General features: G+C 39.1%; 1 protein-coding gene across 1 annotated transcript in view; it reads right to left on the bottom strand.

Moving 5' to 3' along the window:
• Window positions 1–14,589: 14,589 nt before the first annotated feature.
• LOC119505132 (eukaryotic translation initiation factor 1A, X-chromosomal-like) overlaps window positions 14,590–14,982 on the bottom strand; it is a 122,665-nt gene continuing 122,272 nt past the window's right edge. The window contains exon 4 of the mRNA XM_037797797.1: window positions 14,590–14,747. Within this exon, the coding sequence (XP_037653725.1) occupies window positions 14,590–14,747 (158 nt within the window). The remainder of the gene's footprint in view (window positions 14,748–14,982) is intronic.

Genomic DNA, 14,982 nt, shown 5'->3' with positions numbered 1-14,982 from the left:
TTGAGTGGATGGTGTCCTCAAAGATGAGTTTTATGCTACTGGAGATATTGATTTACTGTCACTCATTCTATAATGCCCCATTCTACTCAAATACAAATTTCTAAAATAACTTAAAATGACCAGTTCTGTGGTTATAAAAAAAAAGCAACCAGAATTTTTCAAAGGGAAAGTTGCATTGCTCCTGGAAACAGTAAATTTATGCCCATAAGACCTAGGCATTTATTGGTTATAAAATAGATGAAGGAAAATTAGAGCATAGAGAAGAGCCTAGGGGTTGGAGTCAGAGATGCCTTGTTCTAATCCCAAGGCAACTCTTACTGACTGGTTGATTTTTCAACAGGACATCCTACCAGAGTCTTGGTATCTTAGTATCCTGTATTAAACTGGAGAAAATAATAGTATCTCCTTCAAAGTAATAAAATTATAGTAATAGAGAAGAGATCAGTGGTTGTCAGAGGTTAAGGTTAGAGTGAGAGTATGACTATTGGAATGTAACAAGGAGACATTTTTTGTGACAATGGAACAGTTCAGCATCTTGATTGTGGTGATGGTTACATAATAGATGCATTTAATAAAATTTCATAGAACTACATTCACCAAAAAAAGTTCATGTAAAAATAAGTATCAACTGAATAAGGTCTAAATTTGATTTGCTAGTATTTTATCAATGTCAGCTTCCTGGTTTTGGTAATATACTATGATCATATAAGATATTATCATAGGAGGAGCTGGGTGAAGGGTATGCAGGAACTCTGTACTATTTTACAACTTATCATTAGTCTTAAACTAATTCAAAATAAAAGGCAAAAAATGAAAATGACAAGAAGATGTTGCTGAGAGGATTTTTTATAAGGGTGGAAAGAATTCAGCACAAATTCCAAAATATTTTAAATGCTCTCTAAGTGATAGATACTACTTTTATTATTAAGTCTAAGACTTGAAGCATAAGAATTATGAAAATGAATATATCATTGAGAAAAGAGCTGATGTTCATCAATTATACAAGAAGATAATTCAAATTGAATTTTTAATATTAAGAGCAATAAAAGGACAAAAGATGAAGAAAGAGTATTATTAAGAACTCATTAGCATCAAATCCATTTCTCATTGTCCACCTACCATCAATTCAGTCACTCAAAATGATACCCAAGTATCATTACAGCACCACTTAAATATTTGTTTTCCTTTAGGAGTTTGCAAAGCCTACTGTAAATAGCACATTAATCTATTCCAACTTAAACACTTTGCTACTTATTATGCTTTGAATACTTACAGCTTACTAATTGCTGTAATACATTATAAATAGTATATTGCCTAATTACCCATTTTATTTCATAACAGAGCTTATTCAGTAGGAACAAAATAAACTGTTAAAAATCTATAGAGACAAGTTAAACCAAGTTTCTCTTGAGTATAAATTTTCCTTCCTCTTGAAGTAAATTCACAAAACAGAATTATCAAGTGGTAATGTATATGAGTGTTTACTTTCTGCTTGCCTGATACTCAATTATTTTAAAAATTGTAAAAATTTGATGCTCTAATTTTAATAGAAAATTAAGAAAAACATTTTCTAATCAACAGATAATAAATATTTGTAATATTTGTCTGTATTAATCTATGAACACACAACTAGTCTGATTCAAGGTAAAATGAAAAGAACATGTGATTTGGGTAAGAAAACATGGACTTTGTAATTGATACATTTTTACAACTATTTTATTGAGCTTATAGTATGTTGCAGCCACTCTTCAAGAGACTATAGATACAGCAAGGAGCAAGAAAAGTCTCTACACTTATGAAGCTAACAATTTAGTGGGGAAGAAATTCAAACAAAGAGTAGAGCATCCCATGTTATAAAAATATAGCATTCCATGTTATAAAGAAAAGTAAAGTAGATCAATATAGAAAGAAGAATGATGGGGTGTGGCCAGGGAGGGCCACTCAAGAAGGAAGCCTTGCACAGAATGTTCAATGTTGAGGAAGTGATCAACTTAAATATCTAACAGAAGTGTATTCCAAAAGGAGTGAGGAGCAGGCATGAATGTCCAGAGGAGGGATAAACTTAGCAAGTCCAAGGAAAAAGAGAAGGCCTTTGTGCGTGACTAGGTGAGGTTGTAGAACATAAGGAAGGCAAAATAGGCAGGAGACAGTCCTGGAGGGTCTTTTAGTCCATAATAAGAGGTGTAAGCATTATTGATTGTGATGGGAAGACTCAGGAAGGTTTGAGTAAGTGTGGGTGTCATCGTCACAAACAACATACACTTACTACAAGAAATAGATCTCAGCAAACCAAATACAAGAGATTGAATCAGTTATCAAAAATTCATAATAAAGCCAAAACCAGATGGCTTCACAGATGAATTCTGCCAATATTCCATGAAGAATTAATGTCAATCCTGCTTAGATTCTTCTAGGAAATTGAACAGGAAGTAACACTATCTAATTCATTCTAGAAGGCCAACCTCACCCTAATACCAAAAGCCAGATAAATAGGCTACAAGAAAGGGAAAACACAAACCAATATATCTCATGAATAGAGACACAAAGGGCCCCAGTGAAATACTAGCAAACCAAATCCAACAGCATATTACAAGAATTATACACCATGACCAAATAGGATTTATCCCTGGTATGCAAGGTTTATTCAACATAAGAAAATCAATAATGAAATACATTACAACAATGAAGGAAAAACACTAGAAGAATGAAGGGAAAATACCTATTACCATCTCAATGAATGCAGAAAAGACATTTGACAGAATACAGCACCCTTTATTGATAAAAAACACTTTGAAATATAGGAATAGAAGGTGTATTAGTTAGGGTTCTCTAGGGAAACAGAATCAATGAGAGGTGTCTCTGATTATCAAATTGTAAAAGTGACTCACACAACTGTGGGTATTCATGAGTCCAAATTCTGTAAAGCTGTCAACAAACTGTCAACTCCAAGGAAGATGTCTGATGAACTCCTCAGGAAACAAACCAGCAACTTCGACAAACCCCTCAGGAAATGAACTGAGATCTTCGATGAACGTATTCGATGAACTCCTCAGGAAATGAACGGGCAACTTCGATGAACTCCTCAGGAAATGCTTCACTGGGCAGCCAAGGAAGAAGTGAAGGTCCTCTATCTGTCTTGCTTATAAGTCTTCAACTGATTAATTGGATTAAATCCAGCCAATTGCATTCTCTCATTGTGGAAGTCATGCCTTTTGATGAGTCATCAGTCACAGCTGCAGTCAATTGACTGATGATTTAATAAGCCAGTCTGTTGGTTTATTAACCAGCCTCAAATGTCCTCACAGCAATTGTTAGGCCAGTCTTTGCTTGACCAGACAGCTGGGTCACCTGGCCAAGTTGACACATGAACCTAACCATCACAGAAGGAAACTTCCTCAGCACAATAAAGTGCACATATGAGAAACCCATAGCTAACATCATACTCAATAGTGAAAGACTGAAAGATTTCCCTCTAAGATTGGAAACAAGACAATAATAACCACTGTCACCACTTATTCAATATTGTACTGAGTGCAGATTTGGATATATTATGTTCCCCCAAAAGCCATGCTTTAATCCAATCTTGTGTGATATTTGAATTAGGTTGTTTCCATGGAGATATGGCTCACCAAACTGTAAGTGACATTTTTGATTAGATTATTTCCATGGAAGTGTGGCCCCACCCATTCATGGTGGGTCTTGATTAGTTTACTAGAGTTCTTTAAAACAGTCAACAGAGGCTCAGGCCCTTGCTGATGCTCAGAGATGCTTGGAGATGCAAAGAGAAATGTTTGGAGATGCTTAGCCAAGAGATAATAGCCCAGAGATTGCCCCATGGAAGCTAAGATGGATAACCACAGAGACACTTTGGAGAACACCATTTTGAAACACAACCTGGGAGCAGAGAAAGAACAGATGCTGGCCATATGTCCTCCCAGCTGACAGAGGTGTTATGGACACCATTGGCTGTTTCTTCGATGAAGGTATCCCTTTGTTGACACCTTTGAACACTTTTATGGATTTAGAGTTGTAAATTTGTATCTTAATAAATCCCCTTTATAAAAGTCAATTCATTTCTGGTATTTTGCATAATGGCAGCATTAGCAAACCAAAACAGTATCCCACTTCTTCTTCTAAACAGCAACCTGACTTGTTAAGAGATTAGCTAATTGGATAAAATATGGTGAGATTAATCAAGAAGCTGCCTTCTCTTAGGACACACAGGGGCTCCCTACCTGAAAACTGATTTTTGAGAAAGGGGAAAAGATACTGAAAATGGTTGGAATTCTAGTCTTTCCCTCTAGTGGATTCATGTCCATGTTGTTTCACCTTCTGAAATCCCTAAATCTCTTCCCATTTTGAAGAATTGTGCTGAGGATTTATGTGAACCTCTGATGACTTTCAGCAAATTCTCTTTTGCCTAAATTGGTTAGAATTGGTTTATGTTGTTTGCAACCAAAGCCCCAATGAAACAAGATTTCATCCATTATATCTCTTTGCTCTGAAAATTAGGAAATGAAACTACATTTTCCATTGAGAGGGGAAGTACACCAAATAGAGTAGGAAAGAAGGCAATGGGCTTAGAGGCCAGAGACCTGGCTTTTAGTTTTAGTCCAGTGACCCTGTGTTTGAGCTCTGAGGCTCAAATGACAGGGCTGGACAAGATAGTCTGTGAGGTGCATTCCAAATCTGGTACCCCAAAATTCAGTGAAAATATTGACCAGTTAAATAAATGCATCTTTAGAAAAGGAAAACAAAGAGATCATTCCTTTAATTCCAAATGTGCATTACCTGGAAAGGATAAAATAAGATATGCCAAACTTATCTGCACTTCAGAAAAAGTGAAATCATTGACAAAATTTCAAACATTGAGGTTTGATTAGATGGGACTTAAAAGCAGCCATAATTTACTTGGTCTTCAAGAAGCTTTTAGCATAGTCTGACACAATTAGTAATATATAATGGTTGGCAGATACAAAGCAAAATACAAGGACTATATTTAGTGGACAAAAGGTTATTTTAGATACCAGAGGACACCTTAGAACAGTTAACCTGAGAATGTAGAAATATAACAAAATGAGCATTATAGAATAACTTCACTCTTCTACCAATCTGAAAGCAGCAATCCAGAGCAATGAAATAAAATCAGCAAATCATGCCACATAGGTGGCTGAATCTGTAGATGCCACAAAAGGAGGAAAAATGGAATGTGTCACAGGGTATTAAGTGTTTGAATAGAAAGATCTTTTAACAGCTGCTACTTAAAACAGATCTCAAAGATGTTTTAAAATGAGTACAAAATGTATTGAAGTCCTTGCATTCAGCATGGGCTCATCTCTTTGGAATGACTAAAGAAACAGGAACAATTTATTGTTTCAACATGCCAAGAATAAATTTAAATATAAGTTGTTTTCTTATTTTGAAAATAATGCCTGCACATTTTAGAAAATTTGCAAGAGACTGAAAGATATACTTAAGAAAATTAAGACAACAGATATCACCATTACTCATCTAGACACAACTCTACTTCTTGCTTTTCCTTGGAACAAGATCTCATGTATTCTGGTGGGGGAATAAATTATCCCTTACATCACCAGCCATATACCTTGACAGAGTGTGCTCAAATATGGGGGGGGGGTATGGCCTTTTCTGTCATCTCTGTCTCTGACAGTAAATACAATTGCTTAGAGATCAGTTAAAGAACCAAGGAGTTAACTTTTTTTGTTCAGGCTGCTAGGTTAGGCTATAGGGAATCCACCTGATTCTACCGGTGAAATTAACCTTCTTTGAGTCCAGCATGACTTCTTGGATGAGGGCTGTGGCATGAGTTACCTTTAAATATTTCCCTATAATGGGAAGAATCAAGGCACAATTCCAGTTAGGTTCTGCTTCTAATGCCAGCATTATCCAGTCATTGTTTCAGGGGGAGTAATGGAAATTCAAGCACAAATACTGTCTATCTTTAGCACCCCCTACACTTAAGTCCCAGGTTCCCAGGGAGGTTAAGAATTTTAGCACTTACCTAGCCTTTTCCCCCTGAATTCTGCATGACACATGAAGAGGACTTGAGAACCTTTCTGGGGCACTTCAGTTCCAGAAACATGGCAGGCCATCTTAGTTTGGACAATAGGGCAAAAGATCACATGGCCTGGCATGAAAGGCTTTCTGTCAAGGGTAACAAAGAGGATCTCTATGGGTTTTGTTGCATTAGTCAATGACTTTTCACTTAAGGGCAGGTGCTATACCATAGGCAAACAATACTTTCACATATTTCAAGTGCACTACCAAACAATCCAATTCTTTCAACATTTAAACTCTTCCTATTATGGGCATTTCAAGCTATGTAGCTAAAACCAACTAGTTTATTTTTGGGGGGTTAAACAATGGGAATTAATTAGCTCAAGGTTTTGAGGTTTGGAAAAGTCCCAATCAAGATGTCATCAAAGCAGTGCTTTCTTCCCAAACACTGGCATTAAGGGGCTTGCTGCTGGTGATCCTTGGTCCTTGATTCTTCTGTCCCATAGCAATATACATGGAGGCCTCTCCTGACCTCTCTCTTTTCTTCTGGGTTCCACTGATCTTCAGTTTCTTGCTTCCTGTGGCTTTTTCCCCTCTGTCTGAATTTCATTCTCCTATAAAGGAATTCAGTAATAGGATTAAGACCCATTCTGCTTGAGGTGGGATACACCTTAACTGAAGCAACCTCATTAAAATGTCCTACTTAGAGTGGATTTACATCCACAGGAATGGATTAGGTTAAAGATCAAGATTTTTCTGGGTACATACAGCTTCAAGCCACCATAGATATATGACAATAAACATATATGGGTTAAATCCACCTATTAAAAAAGATCTGAATTGGGTAAAAAATAAATACAATGAAGGATTTAATTATAACATTATAATCACAAAAATACAATCCAGGTAGCCATCAGTAAAGGAATTAAGTAAAGAAATGAAGTTTTGTCTATGAAGTGGAATATACTATTTAGTAGTTAAAACTAGTTCTAGTTCACGAAAGGAGAGAAGATGGTGGATTAGGAGAGTCAAGGCAAAAAAAAATGTGTCTGTGAAAAACACTAGATAAAAGACAGAAAGTGTTCTAGAAAAATAGTTCCAGCACTGCACTGACAGGAGAGGGTCTGCTAAATCCACAGGGACTATGCACTTGGTGAATCCAAGACTCTGTATTCAGAAATGAGTGAGTGAGGCTGCTAGAGAGCCAGAAGCAATGTCACAGTCAGAAGAAACTGGGGCTTGTCATTTGGAGAAGGATTAGTTTAAAAATTGCAAAATTGGCTGTGGATCTGGCAGTGAGAGCCATGCAGTCAAGTGTAGGGTGACTGCCTTCCCCACCCCAGGCACCTGCCTCAGTATATGACATGGACAATAGACTTTTGCACACCTGCAACTAATTGTCCCAGAGCTAGGAAGGCAGAGGTCTGCAAAAAGGGGGAAATTACCACATGCCATACAGCCATCTTTTCAGTGGGCTGGGAATGTGCAGCATGGTGGCCCAAAGCTATGCCATGCAGTCAAGTGTGGCAGGAAGCACTGTCAAAACCCCAAGCACCCACCTTAGTATCTGCTGTGGATAATAGCCTTTTGCACACCCACAGCTAATTGTCTCAGAGTTAGGAATGTGGAGATCTGTTGAAGGAGGAATTTACCATGCCCCATACAGCCAAACTCTCAGTGGGCTGGGAATGCCCTTGTAAGGTGCAGTGGCCCAGAGATTCTCTTAGAGACTGTGCTCACCTGTGACACTGCTGTCTTCACCTTCACAGAGGTCTTTGGAAATGGGACCCTCACAAATGTCCCAGGGGCCCCACCCCAATATCAGGAACTTGTGGGTCCATGGCAGAGACAGACTGTGGGGAGACTGACCAAGGACTTGGACTGTGTGACAGCTTTAAGTCTCAAGGAATGCCTGGGAGATATGATTCTTAAAGCTGACTTCTCTCCCTAGCCACTACACTGTTCCCACATTCAGGGCTGGCAGCACCAACTACACATGGAGATTTGATGCACTGGTTGGACCCCCACAAGGCTTGGACCCCCACTCACCACATAGACAAAGTTGGGGAGAACTGACTTGAGGATAATAGACAGCCAGCACCATCTTCTTGTAACTCAGAGAAAGTGCACACCACCAAGCTGTAGCTCTGACAAATTAGAGATAATGGTTTAAATAAATCTACAGATACTAAAAGAACCCTATCAAGATAAGCAAATACCAAGAGACCAAAAACAACAGAAAATTTTAAAGCACATGAAGAAACCATAAGATATGAATAACCCAAACTCAAACACCAAAATCAAAAGACCAGAGGACACACAGTATGTGGAGCAATTAATCAAAGAACTAATGACAAACAATGAGATCAAGGCACAGGATATAAAGGGCAAGAAGAAGACCCTAGAAGAGCATAAAGAAGAATTTGCAAGAGTAAATAAAGAAACAGATGATCTTATGGAAATAAAGGAACTGTTGATCACATTTAAAAGATTCTGGTTACACACAGTACTAGATTAGAGGAAGCTGAGGAGAGGATCAGCAAGCTGCAATAGGCAGAATGGACAATGAAAGTGAAAAAGAAAGGGGGAAAATCAATAAAATCAAAATGGACCTCAGGGATATAATGGACAACATAAAGCATGCAAATATAAGTATCATTGGTGTTCCGGAAGGAGGAGAGAAGGGTAAGGGTCTATGAAGAATATTCAAAGAAACTGTACAGAAAAACTTCCCATACCTTCTAAAGAACATAAATACACAAAACTTAGATGCACAATGAACTCCAAACAGAATAAATCCACATAAACACATTCTGAGGCATATTCTTATCAGATTGTCAAATGCTGAAGAGAAGGAGCAAGTTCTGAAAGCAGCAAGAGAGAAGCAATTCACCACATACCAAGGAAACAGCATAAGATTAAGCAATGACTGCTCAGTGGTCATCATGCTCATGGAGGTGAGTAGGCAATGGTATGACATATTTAAAATTCTGAATGAGAAAAATTGCCAACCAAGAACTCTTTATCCAGCAAAGCTCTCTTTCAAATTTGGGAAGGAGCTTAAATTTTTCACAAACAAATGCTGAGAGAATTTGCTAACAAGAGACCTGCCCTATTTGAGATACTAAAGGGAGCCCTACTGACAGAGAAACAAAGAAACAAGAGAGAGGTATGGAGAAAGGTTCAGAATTAAGAGATTTAGTAAGGGTACATTAAGGGAAATTAAGAGAGAGAGAGAAAGTATATCTGACAAACATAAACCAAAGGATAGGATGGCTGATTCAAGAAATGTCTTCACAGTAATAACATTGAATGTGAATGGATTATACTCCCCAATTCAAAGATATAGATTGGCAGAATGAATTTAAAATTATTAACCATCAATATGTTGCTTGAAGGAGGCTCATTTTCAACATAGGGGAAAAAAGAAATTGAAAGTGAAAAAATGGAAAAAATATTTCATGAAATCTACAGCCAACAGAAAGCAGGAGTAGCAATGTTAAATTCAGATAAAATGACTTTAAATGAAAGGATATTATGAGAGACAAAGAAGATCACTACATACTAATAAAGGGTAAAACTCAACAAGAAGAAATAACAATCATAAATTTGTATGCACCCAATCAAGTTGCTACAAAATAAATGAGACAAAAATTGGTGAAACTAAGGGAAGCAATAGATGTTTCCACAATAATTTAGGGGCACTTCAATACATCACTCATTCCTATTGATGGATCAACCAAACAGAGGACCAGTAAGGGAATTGAAACCTAAACAATCTGATAAGTGAATTAGAATTAACAGACATATATAGAACATCAAATGCCAAATTACCAGGATACACATTCTTCTCTATTGACCATGGAAGTTTCTCCAGAATAGATGATATGCTGGGCCATAAAACAAGCCACAATAAATATAAAAAGATTGAAATTATTCAAAGTACATTCTCTGATCACAATAGAATACAATTAGAAGTCAGTAACCATCAGAGACTTAGAAAGTTTACAAAATATCACTAAATAACACCAAAGTAAATAACAAATTCACCAAATAACACCAAGTAAATTCACCAAGTAATACCAAATAAATTCACCAAATAACACCAAAATAAATAACACCAAAAGTTGGTAATTTGAGAAGATTAACAAGATTGATAAGCCCCTAGCTAGACTGACAAAATCAAAAAGAGGGAAGACCCAAAGAAACAAAATAATAAGAAAGTTGACATTATTACAGAGCATCAAGAAATTTAAAAAATATATATGAGGATAATATGAACAACTATATGTCAACAAACTTGATAATTTAGAGGAAATGGACAATTTCCTGGAAACATATGAACAACCTAGAATGACCAGAGAAGAAACAGAAGACCTCACCAACCAATCACACACAAAGAAATACAATCTGTCACCAAAAACATCCCACAAATAAATGTCCAGTGCCAGATGACCTCACAGGGCAATTCTACCAAACACACTAAAAAGAACTGACACCAATCTTGCTTAAACTCTTTCAAAACATCTAATAAAATGGAATATTACCTAAAACATTTTATGAAGCTAAAATCACTCTAATACCAAAACTGGGTAGGGATGCTACAAGAAAGGAAAACTAGAGGCCAATCTCCCTAATAAATATAGATGCAAAAATTCTCAACAAAATACTTGCAAATTGAATCCAAATTCACATTAAAAAAATCATACACCATGACCAAGTTTGGTTCATTCTAGGCATGCAAGGATGGCTCAACATAAGAAAGTCAATCAATTTAAAACAACACATTAACAAATCAGAGAAAAATCAAATCATCTCAATAGATTCTGAAAAAATCTTTAGACAAAATCCAACACCCCTTCTTGAAGAAAACACTTCCAAAGGTAGGAATTGAAGGAAAATTCTCCAATATGATAAAGGGCATATATGAAAAACACACAGTCAGCATATTACTCAATGGCAAGAGACTGAAAGCCTCCCCTCTAAGATCAGGAATGAGACAAGGATGCTCACTGCCACCACTGTTATTCAACATTGTGCTAGAAGGGCTAGCCAGAGCAATCCAGCAAGGCAAAGAAATAAAAGTCTTCCAAATTGGAAGCAAAGAAGTAAAACTCTCATTATTTGCAGATGATATCCAACTACCTAGGAATAAACTTAACCAAAGATGTAAAAGATCTATTCATGGAAAACTACATAACTTTATGAAAAGAAATAGAAGGTGACCTAAAAAGATGGAAAAATATTCCTGTTCATGGATACAAAGGCTAAATGTCATTAAGATGTCAATTCTACCCAAACTCATCTGTAGATTCAAAGTAATCCCTCTCAAAATTCCAACAACCTATTCTGTAGACTTTGAAAAGTTACTTATCAAATTTATCTGGAAGGGGAAGATGCCTCAAATTGTTAAAAAACATTCTAAAAGAGAAAAACAAAGTGGGAAGACTTATCCTCCCTGATTTTGAAGCTTATTATAAAGCCACAGTAGTTGAAACATCATGGTACTAGCACAAAGACAGACATACTGATCAATGGAACTGAATTGAGAATTCAGAGAGAAACCTCCAGATCTATGGTCAACTGATATTTGTTAAGGCCCCCAAACCACTGAACTTTGTCATAACAGTCTTTGTAACAAATGGGGCTGGGAGAGCTGGATATCCATATCCAAAAGAAGGAAAGAGGATCCCTACCTCACACATTACATGAAAATTAACTCAAAATAGTTTAAAGAATAAGCCAACTTGGCAGGTGATCTCACTAGCCTCCCCCCTGCATGGGACCTGACTTCCAAGGATGTAAATCTCCCTGCAACACAGGATATGACTCCTGGGGATGAATCTGGACCCAGCATAGTGGGATTGAGAACATCTTCTTGACTGAAAGGGAGATATGAAATGAAATGAAATAAAGCATCAGTGGCTGAGAGATTTCAAATAGAGTTCAGAGGTCATTTAGGTGAAAATTTTTATGCATTATATAGATAATGCTTTTTAGGTTTTAATGTATTGAAATAGCTAGAAGTAAATACCTGAACTACCAAACTCCAACCTAATAGCCTTGATTCTTGAATTCAATTGTATAACAAATTAGAATACAAGGGATGACAGTGTGATTGTGAAAACCTTGAGGATTGTACTCCCTTTATCCTGTGTATGGATGGATGAGCAGATTAATGGGGACAAAAACTAAATGAGAAAAAAGGGTGGGATGGGGGAAGATTTGGGTGTTCTTTTTTATTTTATTTTTTGTTTTATTCTGATTCTTTCTGGTATATGGAAAATGTTCAAAAATAGATTGGGGTGATGAATGCACAACTATATGATGGTATGGTGAACAGTTGATTGTACACCATGGATGATTGTATGGTATGTGAATATATCTCAAAAAAACTGAATAAAAAATGAACAAAAAATACATGAATAGACATTTTTCCAGTGAGGGAATACAGATGGCTGAACAGCCTATGAAGAGAGGCTCATTTTCATTAGCTTTATGGAAATGCAAATCTAAACCACAATGACATATAATCTCACACCTACTAGAAAATCTGCTATTAAACAAACAGTAAACTACAAGTGTTGGAGAGGATGTGGAGAGATTGGGATATTTAGTCACTGCTCTTGGCAATGTAAAATAGTACATTTGCTTTAGAGAATGTTTTGGTGGTTTCTCAGGTAGCTAAGTATAGAGCTGCTTTACAACCTGGCAATCCCACTACTCAGGATATAATTTGAATACCTGAGAGCATAGAAATGAACAGATATTTGCACACCAATGTTCATAGCAGCATTATTCACAATTGCCAAAAGATGGAAAGAAACCAAGTGTTGATCCATAGATAAATAAACAAAATGTCGTATATACATATGATGGAATATTATCCAACAGTAAGAAGGAATGAAGTCCTGAAGCACATGACAACATGAACTTTGAAGATATTATGTTAACTGAAATAATTCAATCACAAAAGGACAAATATTGGATAAGCACACTGATATCACTATGTTATATATACTGGTACCTAAAATGGAAGACATAGGTTACTAGGATATAGAATGACTACAGACTGGGGAGTAGTTGGTCAATATCTGCAGAATGTTTAGGTTGAATTTAAATGAATGGAACTGGACAGGGGTGGACAGTAATAGCTTATTCTGAGAAAAATTAACACTGCTAAATGGTGTGTCAGTGTGATGCGAAGGGGAAGTTTAGAGTCATGTATGTCATGAAAAGGAAATTAGGAGGTTAAAACATGGGGATGTATAATACATTCAACCTTTGTTCTGTAGGCAGAACAAAACCCTACCGCGGGGCCACCGACAACAGGGGCGCGGCGCCAGAGCGGATCGGGAGTCGCCGCGGGTGGCCGGCCGCTCGATCGCCAACCCCTCCGCAGCGCCGCCGCCACCGCCAGCGCCCGGGCGAGGGTCCAGAGGCATGGGCATTCCCAGGCACCGGCGGGGGGTGCGGCGGCGAGCGGAGAGGAGCGGCGAGGCCTGCCCCTTGGTGTAAACGCCGGCAACGCGCTCACGGGCGCAGGCGCCTGACCGCTGGTGGGGTGGCCCGCGGTGAAGAGAGCCCCGCCCCGCGGCACGCCGCCCGCCGCACTTGGGCAACGCGGGCAACGGAGAGGAGCCGCGGACCGCCCTGGGAGGCGATAGACGCGGGACGAGTGGCCCCGGGTGGGAAAGAACGACGAGGACGGGAACGCCGGGAATACGGCAGGCGGCGACGAGGGCCCGAGAGCCGCCGGCAGGTGTTGAGGGAAGCCGCGGACACAGCCGCGCCGCCAGGAAATCACACGGGCCTCACCGCCCGGGGCACCGATTGCCCGAGGCCGGCCCCGCGAGGCCTGGGACACCGGCCGGCCTCTGCCTCCCTGCGACACCTTCCCGGCAGGGAAATCCAGCGGTCCGCGCCGACTTGCTCGAGTCCCCAATGTCAGCCGCTCCCCGCCACACAGGGGCACGCACGGGGCCCGCCGGTCCCGTGGGGAATGTCGCCGGGATCCTCATCGCCAGCAGCGACGGGCCGGGAAGTGACGCCCACGCCTTAAGCCTGACATCGGTGCATTAACATTTTGCTTGTTGCATAGGTCGTGAGTGGCTAATTGTTGAGGTGTGGACCAGATCCCTAGGCGACATATTTGTACTACGAGCAGGTGAAGTTAAAGATTGTGGTAATGTTTCAGTGAATACCTGAGACAACATCCCTGCTGTGAAGGGAAATACAGCAAGAATAACTAAAGAAATGGACAGTCCTTTACTGACAAATGTCCAGTTCTTAAAGGCAACCTTTTAATACAAGGAATGTGAAACAATGTTAACACGGTGAAGAAATGAATTATATAAACACACACTTCCTAAGTGTTAACTTCCATCCTTATGAAGGCCTAGGTTCAGATGCGGGTGAGATTACACTGACCTGCTTTCATGGGATAGGAGAAGAATTGTCACAGTCAGTTCCACTTGGGCATACTCCCTTGGGCATCCGCAAATTCAAGAACTAAATTCTTCGGGGAAGAACTCTCCCTTTGCTGAAATCTTCTTTCAGATGTGGAACAGTTCAGCGGCCACGCCTGTGGTAAATCTCTGCCATGTCCAGCAGCAGGTCAGAGGGGTACTCGGGGTGATCCTTTACGGTTCCTTGTGGATCACACTCAATGACAGAGCCAGAGTATGTTGGCTCCGAGAACAGGGAATTCCCTAATGCAATGGAAATGACTGGAAAGAGAAAGAAAAATATTCAGTGTCCACCTTCGTGCCGGCCCTCTGGGAGTCTCCGTCCCTGTCCACAACCGTGCCTGCAGCAATCTCAACCCAGAAAACATCAGCCTGTCCACATGTCATGTGGTCTCTGCATCACGGGACCACCTTGGTTATCACTCTGCCTTTAGTCCCAGAAGGAGAGATCCGGCAAGCACTAATAGAGCAAGAAATCCCACGATTAAGGGAGCCA

This window comes from Choloepus didactylus, chromosome 10 (assembly GCF_015220235.1).
Source record: "Choloepus didactylus isolate mChoDid1 chromosome 10, mChoDid1.pri, whole genome shotgun sequence".
Taxonomy (NCBI): Eukaryota; Metazoa; Chordata; class Mammalia; order Pilosa; family Megalonychidae; genus Choloepus; species Choloepus didactylus.
This window is presented reverse-complemented; position numbering and strand designations above follow the sequence as displayed.